Below are 14,777 nucleotides of genomic sequence, written 5' to 3'. Positions count from 1 at the left end.
AAACAGTTTTTAATGTGCCATTTTTAAATGAAAAGGCCTTTTCAGCTATTATGCAAGCAGAAGAAAAAAAAAAAGTTCTGTATTTTAAAGCCCAAAAGACGATGTCATTAACATAAATGCATCTGACAACAGACGGTTTGCATTTAAACCCAAGACATTTTGATACGAGTTTTGTGCTCTCTCCTGACAGCCTGAGCAGTTTGGGTATGAAGATAAACAATTTAACTCCACACAGATGATAACTTACCTTTACTTGACCAACAAAAGCATTGGCTTCCTCTTCCTGTACAGACAAGTTCTTAGGTAGAAACATGTCAAAAACAGGCCCGTTGTCATTCACATCTGTCACCACTATATTCACAGTAGCAGTTGAGGTCTACAGAGAAAGATAACATTAGGAACAAGTTACCTTTACTTTCCAGTTTCCTGGATGACAATTGATCGACGACCTCACTGTGACATACCAGACCCACCCAGTACAGAATCAGAGGCAAACAGACCATCCATTTCCCCCCATGCATGTTTCTGTGAAACAAGAATCATTATTTCTTTGAAGAGATTCTTTTTGCTTTCCTTCTAAGACAAAATAGGCTTGAGACTGAAAATGCATTAGAGGTGCACAAAGGGCAACAGATCACTTTTTTACTTATATGGTATTTTAAGGATCTTCCATTCTGTGTGTAGGGAAAAAAAAAAAAAAAGATATACAAATATGAAAATGACCTAGAATTATAAATTTGGAAAGAAATGACTGATTTTTCTAATCAAAACATGCTACTGTGAAGATTGGCTTGGATGATCAGTCAGTCTCCTAGCTGGCATAATCATGCCACCACACCTCCGCAGTGAGCTCAGCTGGTGTTAGCTCAGAGATCTCTGTACCCACATCACACCGACATACATGACTTTCGCACAAACAGAGAGGCCCCTAGGGGGAATGGCATCACTAACTACATTTAACACATAAAACTTCAGCAAAACATGTCTGTGCTCCCTACTGACATTTTCTATCCAAATCAAAGCAACTGGAGAGCGAAATACTTTGTTGGCAGATCTTCACAGCTCAAGTGAGAGCCCTTCTCGCTGGTCCCTCGTACTCAGTGTTTCAGACACAAAACACCATGTTACTGTAATTAATACAGCATTGTACTTTAAATTCATTCAACAAATGCTAACACCTTTGCTATCACAGATACTTTTGATCCATAAATCCAAACATAGCACAGCACCAACTACCATTGTGAACTGGAGCTTCAGGTTTACCAGGTTTTAAGACCAGAACATAAACATCAGCTAACACCAGCTACTTCATGCAGTTTGTTACTTCAGAACATGCCAAAGCTTTGGTATCTCTACACCTCTCTGTTTCTTGGGTTTAACAGGTTTGTGCTGAGGTGAAATACCCCAAGTTTGAGCCTCCTGAATGTAAACATTGTGGCAAGCGCAACAAAAACGTACCTTTGTTTTATAGCCTAGAAATGTAACTACAGGAGAGCTGAGGCTAACAATGCAAGTTCCTGTGGAATGGGTTGTAAAGGCATGGGATGAACAGTGCTCTTCGTCCACCAGAAAAGAGAGAAGCACTACCAGGCAAGAGCTATGGTAAGGAAGACTGAAACAATCCACCAGGAAAGGCTTTTACTGCAGTAACAGAGCAGCACAGACAGCACAGGCCACTGCAGCAGCTTCCCCCGGAGCAAGACGCATTAGCAACTGACAGGAGTGATAGTCCTGGAAACTGAGGTGAAGCAGGGGATGGGCCGGCTAAAGTGGTACTCTGACATGCTATCATTGGTCTACGACTGCTTCCTTCAGTGTTTCATTCAGTGCATATGTAAAGAAAACAAAATTACCTTGTTCTCTAAATACAGACCGTTAGACAGGTACATCAAGGGTAGAGGTGCTAGAGAGAAACCCTCCTGAAGTTGAACACTGATGCCTTACTGCTGCAGATGGCTAATGCTGGTGTTCCCCACTCAGTTCTGCACTGGTCCCCCAGTGGCAGTGATACCTGCAATGTCAACTATGCTGCAGATGCTGCCACTGTGAAATGCAGTAGATTACCAAACACAGTGTGTTACTACATCAGCTGTCCTGTGCTGTGTCGGGGTGCCTTCAGGTACTGAACTACTCTGCATCAAGCTGCACTGGGGGAAATCTATAGAACACTACAGTCACAGCAATTACAAGTGCTGATGTAGTCCCTGTAAAAGCCCCTTGCTTTTAGGCTGACCAACCTGTTAGGAAGTGGCACCGCACAGATTTCATAGAGAAACCTGTAACCACCCTCCCTTAAGAAACCAAAAAGTCTGAATGGAAACCTGCACCTTTCCCTTTTCTAAAACATCTTCTGGTGCAGTACCTCCCGCATACCAAACCTCCAGCAGTGTTACAGCCCCGCAGCTCCCTACAGTAACTGTCATGACAAATACAGAAGAGTCTAATTTTCATGAAGGAGCAAGATCCTTGTATCTGCCACATGTGAAAGGCACTGGCAAAAGACAACTAATGTACTCACTATCTTAACAGTGTTTGGCCATGCTTTCACTGCAGCGGTGCCAGTTCAGTCTGATAACTTACTCTCTGCAGGAGAGATCCCATAACAGGTCAATCTCCTTCACCTTCCAAATCCTCAGACTTGGCAAGCAGCCCAGTCACCAGTATCAGAGGAGTCAGCTACTTCTTTTCTCAGCAATAATTCTGGCTCATGCATTTGCAGTGTCCCACGTCTTCACTGGGGTGCTACCTGTGCTGGCCAGCTTCCTTAGTCATCCCTCATGATACCAGCACAGGAAAGAGCAGATCCCAGTGGCATGAATAATATCCATGCACAGTGCAGCTCTTCCCAGTGAGAGTTTTTCCACAGTTCTCATATGGAGGCAAATGCAGAAAACAATCTGTTCCACAATGAGCACCACACAGTAACTACTTAATACTCAATAAGCAATGAACACGGAGTATTTTTAAACAAGGAAACATAAAGATGCTTTGGGACTAGCTTCTTACATTCACTTACGCTCAGTTATTTGCTAATTGTTTCTGAAACTGACATTACCAATTCAATTTACATAAGGAAAATATACTTTGCAATTTCTGCATCATTGCCAACACAAAACACCCTCCAGGACTGAATGCAAACCCACCTTCCGATGCTAACCTGATTCTACCAAATACAGGGTAATAAAAGCTCTTCAATTCAATCAACGGAGAGAAAGATGGCATAAAAACACTGGCTTATAACAGTGAGTGCTTTTGGAAGTATTTCTCTTCTATTCAAGAGAATTTTAATGGGATGTTAAAATAGGATTGTCTTTGTCCTGTAGACAAGTACTGGGAACCTGCTCCCTGCACTCCCTGGGCACAAAGAATTGAGTTTTTGATGCCTTTTTGTCATTAGACAGGGGTTACCCAAAAAAGCAATAAATCAACTACCAGCCTGACTTGTGCATCTGAAGGGTGAAAACTTTCTCAAGTTATTCTAAAGGCTATTCCCTAAGGTAAGGTAGGAGCTGTCATTGGTGCCAAAGGATTCTAGGCCAGACTAAACCCCCAGGCTAACAAAAACTGGAAAAGAAATTAAGAGTTTTGGCTTAGTTTAGTTTCACAAGAAAAAAAAAGAAAGTTTGTGAAGATTTTATAAGAAGAGAGAGAGGGATGGAGAAGAGACATTTGGAACTGTTTCCCAGCTCTGCTGTCACTCATCTTAAACTTAACCCTACCTTACCTGCCCACCAACATGGCCACAGAGAATAGTGCTCTGCTTGCTACAGAGCCTCGAGTCATATGTACACTTCCACTTATGAATTAAAAAACCCAGTATTTTTGCAAAGGAGTAGTATTTTACTGAGATGGCAAACAGGAAAATTACTGTATAAAATAAAGTTTTCTGGTTTTCCTAAGCTTCCAAGAATACTAAAATAAGATCCTGTAATAAGACCAAGATTTCAAAAAATCCTCATTCTTATATTAGACACAATTTAGTGAACTTCCCAAAGCGGATGCAGCATTCAGGGCAGGATGGCCAAGAGGAGTGTTCAGGACGAACTCTGGGTTGGCAGCAATGCTTTCCCCTTCCCCTCAAGCCAGTACCACCAATCTCAAACTGAGAAAGAACATCCCACCGCTGCACAATGCTAGTTGTTTACATGAGGTGGTAGTCAGTTGGCTACTTTAATTTCTTTGTGATGCACAGAGCATGGGGTCTGCCCTTAGTGTCAGAAGCTGCTATAATCAAAGATTATTAAATAACATCAATATTTTTATATCCCCATTAGATGGCTCCAAAGATTTGCTTAAGCTTTCCACAAGCCACAGCTTAAGACCAATGTGCTGTTCTGAAATAGCCTTTATCAGCCAGCTAGAATAAATCACTGCAGCTAGTTCAGAACTGCAGCACAGAGCGCTATTGGTAACATCATGATCATCTGTCCCGTGGATTGTGTAAAAAGTCCCCAGCGACACTAAAAATCACACTGACTAAATAATCATTGCCTAGAAGTTAGGTTCTGGGCTAGCTGTAACAAAAAATGAGAAAGAAAACAGACCAGGGCCATACCCTGTCCTACCCTGTGCCCGGAAACTCTCTGGAATGCCAATGAGCAGGCGAGAAGGACTACAGGTAGTGAATGCATGCCTCAAGGATAAAAACTGCACTGCGGAGAGGATCCAAGTGAACACACTGAGAAAGGGTTGCTGGATTTCTTATGCAGACCAGTTTCAGTCCCATTAGAGAAGTGTAGAGTTCCTTATTACCACTTTCAACAGCAGGTAGCAGTGGCTGCCTGAAATTGTTCCAACTGTCACATAAACCACACGTCGTTTTCTATGTCATCAGCCAAAATTCTTCCACTAAGGAAATCTCCAGCACACACACACAGAGGTGGGGATGCTTTCAGCTTTGTCACAACTCATCACGTCAACATTTTTAAGTCAGTAATGAAGAGGTCTAAAAGTAATTGTCAATTTTGACTACCAAATCACAAAAGTTTCATTTCATTCCGAGTTCCGACTGGGTGCCCCCTTCCATCTGCAAAGCCACCTTCCTTGTCTTGTTAGCCAGGGTGGGGGAAGAGATAGCTGTATTGCACATCTCATAGCACCAAGATTGGGGGGTAACACACACGGAGAGAGAGAGAGATGTTTCTTTTCATTCATCAGTTCTCATACACGGAGTGCTGTAAGACGTATCTGGAACCTGCATTCCCAGCTCCCTACAGCATTAGTCCCCTCTCAGTTTGGCACCACTGCGAGGTGACCTGCCTATGGAGACAAATCAAGGCAATGCTTACAACCACCAGCAGCATGAAACAGAATTTTCCTTGCAAAATTTGGGGAAAGTGAATAGAGAAAAAGATGATGTTTAAAGAAAATCAGTTGTAGCCAGAATCTTTTATTTTGCCCCTGTTGTTCTACATATGCTATTTTGATTGTTACATGTTTCAGAATGAAAGGAAAAGGTTTCAGGGATTTCTTAAGGAATTATGAAAAGTTGCAGTGTTTGGCAGAGGATCCTAAAAGAGTCAGTCCAACAGCATTCATGAAACAGAGCTCCTGCTTTGATAAAGCTCCTGATAAATGTTTAATTACCACTAAAAGACTTTAAACAAAATTGAGTGGCTCCCCAAAGCCATGAGAGAGACTTAATTCATGACTGTTTCTGCTCCTCACAAAAATACCAAGATCATTCCTACAGTACAGATTAATCACTGCCCTGCCTGTTTCAAAACTAGGTGTTTCCACAAAAGATTCCTCAGGTGTGGTTTGGAAAGGGGTGCTGAAGCTATTGCCAGAAAGTCACGCAGGGGAAAAAAGTGCTACAGCCTCACACCAAGCATTACCTATATAGTACTGAAGCAAACTGTGTCTACTGCTTTTATAATAAACCTAGGTCAAACAAAGGATCAACAACTGCAATTTATAGCTTTCTCAGGGCCACTAAAATAACTTATATATATAATTCTTCCCTGAGCAAGAAACATAACTTTTACACCGCCTCCACAAATGTCTTTTGTCCTAAGCACGCTGGGCCCTGATAAGTGTTATGGATGATAAATCTGAAGGAAATTTCACTTGCGACTTATTTTATTTGTACCCTGCCATCTAAATTGAAGTTGGAAATTGAGGAGAGCATTCTGTGCCTTGGAGAGGAAATATTCTTAGCTCTGATGTCAAGAGAGTTTATTAATTTAGACAAACTCCAAGACAAATGCTATCATCTCTCGATAGAACTAGTTTATAAATAATAAGATCTGAGGCAAAGCCAGCAGCCTTCTTTGGTGGAAAAATTAACTATAAATAATGCTTCTGATCTACATATCAGGACTTGTTTATGTGCAATTTGAGACGACCCCACTTCAATTATAACATCCAAAATAAGATCTATACTTTAGCAAACAGGGGCAACGGCTGCTCAGACTTTAAAACACTGGGAGCAATAAAGAACAGAATAAAATACACACGAACTGTGTAACAGGTAAACTGCTGTCCTGGCCAAGTTCAGTGCTCCAGGAGACTGACAACCTGAAGAGTGATGTTTCTAACGAAAATCTAACAATAACTGGTAATGGAGGATGACAATGAAGTGCCAAAATCAGAAAAAGTCATGGGCAAATATGGTCATGGTCACTAACCTTTCTGAATGCACAGAAGCTGGATAACCACCACAAACAACGTCCACCGGGCCATGGGGGAAGGGGGAGCATGTTACTCTCTTCTCATCTGTTTATACCAGCAAGGCTGCAAGCCTCAGGTATTCTCAGACCTTGTTTCCTTCAAACGTAGGGCATGGGAACTTTAAAAGTGGTATCTATCAACCCTCTACACCTCTCCAAGTTATAAAGAAGAAATGGCTAGCTGGACTGCAAAGAGATTTAGGAGAGAGAAGAGACTGAGGCTGGAAGGAAAGACAAGGCTGGAGCTTGTCAATAATTAGACTAATGAAAAAAGATCAGAAAAGGGCTGGAGAGGAGACAAAGACAAAAGCTGTCTAATACACAAAAATAAATCCCCAAAGGAAACTCCCTCAAAAACTGAAACCTCATTCATCCAAAAAGAATACGTGAAAGATGAGAATGTGAGCAGGAAAGAAAATCATGTACTTTGGAGAAACGTCCTTTCTAAACGTGTGGGACTGATGGGGTAGGCCTCTGCTGTTACAACAGTCCCCAGCCTTCCAACAGCCAGGGCTCCAGTGCTCTGCATCTATTTGTGGAAGAGAAAGAGTATCAATCTACTGTCCCAGCAGCTGAAAAGCATCTTGATAAGACAGGACTGAAACATTACTGTTTGAGAGATGAACCAGCACAGCAGCTGGTACCTAATATCCCAAGCCATACAGCTCAGGCTAAACCACCCAGATTGTGAGCGCATTGTGCACTACACATCACCTAACCTAGCTGGAGGCTAAGGTACAACATAGGTTATGTTTGTCATGCACCCTTAAGAAACATGGCTCTGGAAAACCGGCAGATTTCCAAAACCCAGAAATTCAGGATTGGGTATCTTAATCACAAACAGATACAGCTGTGGCATCTCTCCTAATATGTCTGTACCATAAAACAAACCAGAGAACTTCAAAGCTGGTGAGGAATGGGGGCCATCCCAGCCTTCAGCTGCAATACTTGCACCCTTCTTACATGGGTTAGTTGCTTACTTAGGAACTTAGTACTCTGAGACTTCACTGCCATTACTAAAAGAACAGAGGCCAGCTGTCTCAAAGGCACGCTCAGATATGGAGGAGTTCAGGGCAGGGAGCTTCAAGAGATCTGTCTGCCCTTAGGCTCTCCAACTTTGCACACACAGCGCTGGCTGGAAGACAGTCTGCCCAGACTAAGTTTTTCCAGGGTAACTGGAATCTCTGACCATGGTATTTACTGCCATGACTGTGGGATTACTGTATACAGACAGTAAGAGCAATGGGTACTCAGCGTTACACCATACTTTACTGTTACTGTGAACTTTGCTGGGAGATCTACTTTAACATAGTTCTACTCAAGGGTATTTATTTTGGGGTACAACATGCTTCAGTAATCCTTGGTGCAGAACTGTTTCTCACTTAAAATAATGAAGTCATATTCCAAACCAGAATTTCCATCTGCTCAAAACCTTTGATGGAAAACTGTGATCAAATTATTTCTTCATGCGGATTACTTAAATCACCACTACCCCGTTGGCACTTGAAATCAAAGCCTTGATGGGGGATATCATCCATGCAATGCAAGCAAGCAAGCTGCACAAACGCTGGAAGTTTGGGAGTTTCCTGAAGCTCACCCTAGTAAAAGAGATGATGCAAAGAAGGAAATCTGTCTAGACAAATTCTTGTGCAAAGTAAAATTTGCGAATCAGCTGAATCTTTTAAGGTGCTCTCATAAGAAATACATATCTTATCAGGAAAACAGTAACAGGCAGTTTCTCTTTAGTTACAGGTTGCATTGTTGAAAAGAAAATTATTTGAGGAGATCTTCAGAGCTAGAGAAAGCACATAATCATTTATCTGTTTCCATTGTTCCTTTCAATATTTTCAATCCTATAATCACAGAAGAACTTTCCTACTGCACCAACAGATCAAAATAAATGTGCTGCATTAAGGTAGTACTGAAGTTCCAAAATACAAAGAGATTCCATTGGTTTATTTTGTTTGCAATCTTGTTTTACTGATCACAGAAAGGTCAGTTAAGGGGAAGCCTTTTTCAATAACAAGCCTTTTGTGCACCACATCTCTGAGCAGTGAGTACTTACTGACAGAGGTATGCGTGCTTGATTCTTGATAGGAACTGATGTGGAGCAGGTACAGGTGATATTTACAGCAGCAATGGAAAAATTACTGTAATTAATTCTCTGCTATTCAAGGAGTAAATGTTTGTCTAAATTAGCTTGATCTAGTGCTACCTGTTTGCTCTAAGGAATGTAATTAATTCAAGTGTCATGGGAGGCAGATGCTCTAGATTATTAATGATCTAGGATGACTGAAATACCCAAGTCCATGGTGTTTCACAATGGAAGTGGTGAAATAAGGTTACATATAATCCTTATGGGTCCCTTCCAACTCAGTATATTCTAGGATTCTACTTACGGCTCACTTGGGGGCCATTGATCTAACCAGGAACAAGACTCTAAGGAGGAATACAGCAAGGAATCTTTGCCTACAGAAAGCTCGGCAATGTGCCTCAAGGCACCTGGAACAGACAAATATTAGGTTTCCTTGCTCCAACACATCTTTGGCTAGGATCAAGAATACAATGATATCTATTCTACCTTCATTTACAGCCTGTGGCAAATGGCAAGCTAGATCACAAGGCGAACAAACACTAGCCTTCAACTCCTGGTCCTTCTGAGGACATCGTCGTGGCAGAGACTTCCATGACCTTCTACAAACACCATACTTCTGCATATTGTAGCCAGGAATATGGAGTTCAGGGCTTCTCAACTCTAAGCCCCACTGATTTAAGCCCTTGTACTGAGTACACTGCAACTCTACAAATGTTTTAGTCACGCTTAAAGGTTAAGCATTGCAGCATCTCCCTTTTATGCATCAGACATTAGAGTGGAATCTGGGATCCAGTACTGGGTACCCCATATAGAAAGCACAAAAAGACTTAAAATATGTTCAAAAATGCCAGTAAAATCCTTGTGGTTAGCACCCAATTGCTCTGGGCCAGAGCAGACTACCAAAACAGTTCTCTCTCAGACCTTTCCAAAGGTCACCTGAAGGCGCCTCTGTTTCCTCAGGAAACATGACCCAAAACCAGTTTTGGAGTCTGCATTGCTAAAATTATTCCCATTTTTTTCACTAAGTGTTCACTACAGAAGATGTGCGTCCAGTCTGAGCCTAGCAGGCAAGATCTTAGATTGGTGGCTTTCAGAGAAAGCCTCTCAGAGCCAGGTCACCTTTGATCTTTCCTACCCACTGATCCTCAGATTGAGCAAACTTCCAAAGAGCAGATGGACAACAGCTATTTTTGGACTTCCAAAGCACGTCAGTGGCATGACTCTGGGTAAACAGGTTAAATAAATACTGAGTCTTCTAAAACAAACAAGAGAATTTTGAACTCCCATTGGCATTTTCAGGGTACCACAAAATGAGTGAGACAAGGGGCATCAATGCTGTTTGCTCTCCTTCCGCCTTACTGGAACAGAGATTGAGAACACCCTCTGGATGACTGCCCATTTTTAAGAATACATAATTACTAACTCCCAAATGGGTCTGTAGAGTAGGCATCAAGCTGCTCTGTTTTGCCAAGACTTGGGCATAAATGCATTTCTGAGTGCTGGGTGAATATTTTCAGGATTAGACATTTGTATCTGGACATTTGAATTCTGCTTAAACAACACAATACATGGTAAGAAAAGACAATGGAGCTTCCTGATTTATATATATAAATGAACTGACACACACACTTGCACAAGCCAAAAATAAATAACACAGAAAGCTTTTTCTTTCTTCTAACAAAAGACATGCATATTTATTTCTAGCTTTCCCCTCTGAAATGCAAAGACATGACTTCTTGTCTTGAAATCCCATCCAAACATACCACAACTTGTGAAAACAACTAGAGCTTGATACATTTTTTTTATCTGGGTGTCATTATTCTGTCTATCCACAACCAAGTCTTACTACTATGGAAATAAAAGTATTTTCCTGACATCTAAATTAATGCACACTTAATTGTTGTGTTGTATTGTTAACAGTGCTGGGTGGTGGGTCATGTTACTCGAAGGTCAGAGAAAAAACACAAACCTGTTAATGCTCCAGGTTATAAATCAGAACAATAACAACTTGGGAAGCATGATTGAGCATTTTAAACAATCATGAACATTATAAGGGATGCAGAAGTGATGAAATGATGTCAGAAAGGCCACACTGCTAAATGGAAAGCTGTTTTGCTTGGTAAAGGCATAAGTAGGTCCATATTAATTTTGATGGAATAAACAGTCCCCAAAAGTCAAAAGGTGTTAACATGACTGTCACATGACCACACAACATTAGGCAGTTATATACGCCTCGGGCTTAGAATACAGGAACCTCAACTACTTAGCGCCATAGCAACATTGTGAAAAATCTCTTCCACCCTTTATTAATGACACAGAAAAAGCAGCAGGAAAAGTACACTTTAAAACACCAACACTTTAAGGTGTGTGGCACCACAGACTTTTCAAATATAAAAAAAATTGTTTGATAGCCTTCATAGATGATGATGGGGAACAGTTAGTTTTGTCTAGATAACATCAGGAATAAAAAGGAGGGCTGATACCGTACTGTGTATACTGGTCCAATACCCCACAGAGTTTACAACACAGGAGTGTTCAGGGCACACAGCTGCAGGGGACACTGTCAGCTCCTCAAAGGTCAGCAATCCCATAGCGGCTGTATTAAAGAAGGTAATGGTTCCTACCATCATGATTACAGGAAAGGAGGAAACACTGATTCTCAAGGGACTGGTGCTCAGATAACCTGCTCCATAGTTCAACTGTCAGTACAACGATGGCTGACCATGCTTGAGGAATAGGCTCAAACAGCATCACCTCTTGAGATCCCTTGCCACATGAATTATCCTGTGATCCTCTGTTTTTCATAAAACCCAACTACAAAATTGTATAAAACCATCAAATTTTCAGGCTACAACTTAAGGGGAAGTACTAGTTAAAGAATCATCAAAAACACAGCAATAAAGTACTTTCCCTTTAAATCCCTTTAAAATTTTGAAGAAACAAGCAAAGGCAGAAATTGTTTTAGAGAATTCAAACGCTTACTCAAAATACATGTGACACTAATGGGTAGTTTCAAATAGCCTGCTGTTGGATGGAAGGAAATCAGGTTTTATATGTTACTACCTAGAAATATTGTAATGTCAGTTCAATTAGCCTGTACCAGCCTGTGGGGTTAACTTTGTGACTGTAGGGAAACAGAAACAAGTTCTTCAACCAGATACCGGGTTCTCTGTAGGGACTAACAGAATTATTCCAAAAAGCCAACCTTGAAACAAGAATCAGGTGTATTCTGTAACTGTAAGGATGTGGGGTTTTTTTTCCTGAAGAGACACCACTGCTATCTGATGTAAAATAATTTTTAAAACCAAAACAAAACCCTCCATGAAATTTTATCCACTTGTTGAAACAAGTACTTGCATGATTACAAGAGTTACCATGCTAGCTACTACCTTGTTACCATCCAGCAGCTTTAAACGAGTCCCCAACCCAGGAGGAGCCTGTCAAAATAGCAGGGAGCAAGTCCAAAAGAGCTGCAAATCAAAGAAATTATGCAAAGATACACAGAAGACTGGCAAATTAGTCAAAACCACTGTTTCCTGGCACAGAAAAAGCATGGAGATTTAATGGGCTGAGCTGCTATTTGTTTGTAAAATAAAAGCTAAGAAACTTATGTAGCTTCATTTGTGATACTGCCAAGTCCAGCCAACTCCCAACTCGTTTGTTTCATCTACTGTCACCAGGAGCTTCGGATGCAGGAGCAGTCAGGGAAGCTTGTCAATCCCTGGACAATTTTAAGTAGTGCACCTCCACTGGCATAAGGTATTGTAACGGAAGATGACAGCTACAGACAGGTAGGAGAGAGTGATGGAGACCCTGAAGCAGCAGTAAAGAGAACACAGGCTGGAAAGCATGACAATGTTTCGGGGTAACAACAATCAGCATACACATACCTGTGGATACAAAACTCCAGGAGAAACACATAGGCTACTGAGGGAGGGCAGCAGATATCTAACAAGATTAATGAAATAGCAGGGAAGGGCTTTTTTTTTTTTTTTAAGTGTATGTTCTTGCTACAGCAACAAGGTAACACCACTACCCATCAAGAGCACTCAAGACCACAGAGTAAAGCAACCCGCTGCTGTTTTGCTCATCTTCCTGCTTGTCAAGTGGCTGTGATATGGGAAGGGTTAGATGTATTGAGAAAGGAGGAGTTTAATGCCGGTGCTGGGAAATCACAAATACCTTTAACTGATGTTACAACAGTTATTTGGGCTCTAAGTATTTGATTTAGTTATGGGATAACTCTTGATTTTTTCTAAAAAGAAAAAACAAACCCAAACACTAAACCTAAAAAAAGCCCTTTGAGATTTGCATGTCATTAAAACTACTTCTGAGAATAGCGCTATTTATATTCTTATAACCACACCTCTAGGAACCTCTACCCTGTCTTCGATGGGCTATGTGATGCATGACAAATAAAAGGACAGTCCACCTCCCCAGAGACATGGCCGCTACTTGCTCCCAGCCTGGGTACTGGACCGCTCACAGACTTATCGATGGCTTCTGCAGCCACATGTGCCCACCCTACATCAGCACAGCTCAGACGCAATAGCAATGAAGCCCTCCAGAGTTTATTTTTCATGGATTTTACAGTTGGGCTTCAAAAGCCACATCTCTGTTACTTTATCTTAAGCAGCATGCCATAATTAGCTGGATTTCTATTAAAAAAGCAATTGTTTTCTTCCGAGCATTCAAATGGATCAGATAGCCAGTTAAGTCCCAGGAAAAAGAGAAAAAATCTCTAGGTTTGTTCTAGAGAGGAAGCTTCAGCAGCATTTCTACACCACAGAGTTCCAGCAGTACAACATAGTTTGAAACAGAAGGCAAGCCTTTTATGTACATCTGTAGGTTTCAAAGGTGGAAGTTAGAGATGAAAACAATCGAACTTGCAGCTATAAAGAATGGTGAGTAGCTGACAAGTAACAAAATTACAAATATTTGAATACTGAAGGTAACTATAAGCAGATTTTTAATGCAAAAGGTACAGGCTCTCTTAGTTACTCTGTATTGCCACATAAAGAACCATACAGAACACATAGGAACAAAAACCATGGAGTAAATACTGAAAGAAAGGCAAACATTACAAGCTGAAGAAGCTAAAATTGGGGGAAAAAAGCACATAAATAATGTAAGATTTTCTGCTGCTGCCATGAAGACAGGGTGAGCAAAGGTCCAAACCACAGAGCTTTCACAATGGCTCCATAACAAACTGCCAGAAATTTCAGTTTCAGTCCCAAAGTTGAACACTGCCTCCCAGAACAGCCCAGACAGTGTGAATGTATCATATTAGGTTTACCTTTACACACTAAAATTTTAAAGTCAGATAGAGAGAGACAATTCCTCCATCTCTGCTGTTAGTGCACAGCACAAGCGCCGCATTCCCATGTATCTGGCACAACCCAACTATGATAAAATCTCCCTGTTGGGATTGCTGTAAATTTTCAGATAAATTAATCCCATTGTCTCTGCCTGATAAATACATAACTCCTTAAAAACTCCACCATTTTTTAATATGGAAATTGAAAATCACAGTTTTATTATACTAAGCACAAACATGAGCAGGAGTTTGTTGGTCTGGTCGCACGATGACTGCATGCCAGATCTGTGCAAGCACAGGAGACACAGAAATACCCCCCAATAAAAAAGTTGAGGGTGGTTTTTTTGCTTTATTTCTTGATGCTTTGGTTTGATTTGCTTTTTGGTTTGCTTTTTGGTTTGCTTTTTTTTTGTTAAAAAGAAGCAGCATGGGCAGTCTTCCGGATTTTTCTTGAGAGATTAAAAAAAATAATTGAAGATGGACAGTGCTTTCATCTCTTAATTCTGAAATAGGTACAATACACTTGCCTAGGTAAAATACAAATCTGTAATACAGTTGCCCACATAACTGATGGTTAGGAGAAGGCAAGAAGACAGACTGTTACTTTATAGCACAGAGAACAAATAGTAAGAATATCTGCACGTATCTGAACAATGCAAAACCTTGCCTGCATTGATTCTCATTGAAGAGTAAC

At 41.0% G+C, this 14,777-nt stretch overlaps 1 protein-coding gene across 5 annotated transcripts in view; it reads right to left on the bottom strand.

The window, feature by feature from the left end:
• PCDH15 (protocadherin related 15) overlaps positions 1–14,777 on the bottom strand; it is a gene marked incomplete at both ends in the record, with an annotated part of 350,568 nt that overhangs the window by 127,041 nt on the left and 208,750 nt on the right. For all 5 annotated transcript variants that reach the window (XM_084265723.1, XM_084265721.1, XM_084265724.1 and 2 more), the window contains one exon: positions 248–376. In XM_084265723.1, the coding sequence (XP_084121849.1) occupies positions 248–376 (129 nt within the window). The remainder of the gene's footprint in view (positions 1–247; positions 377–14,777) is intronic.

This window comes from Gallinula chloropus (assembly GCF_964237585.1).
Source record: "Gallinula chloropus genome assembly, chromosome: 5".
NCBI classification, from domain to species: domain Eukaryota; kingdom Metazoa; phylum Chordata; class Aves; order Gruiformes; family Rallidae; genus Gallinula; species Gallinula chloropus.
This window is presented reverse-complemented; position numbering and strand designations above follow the sequence as displayed.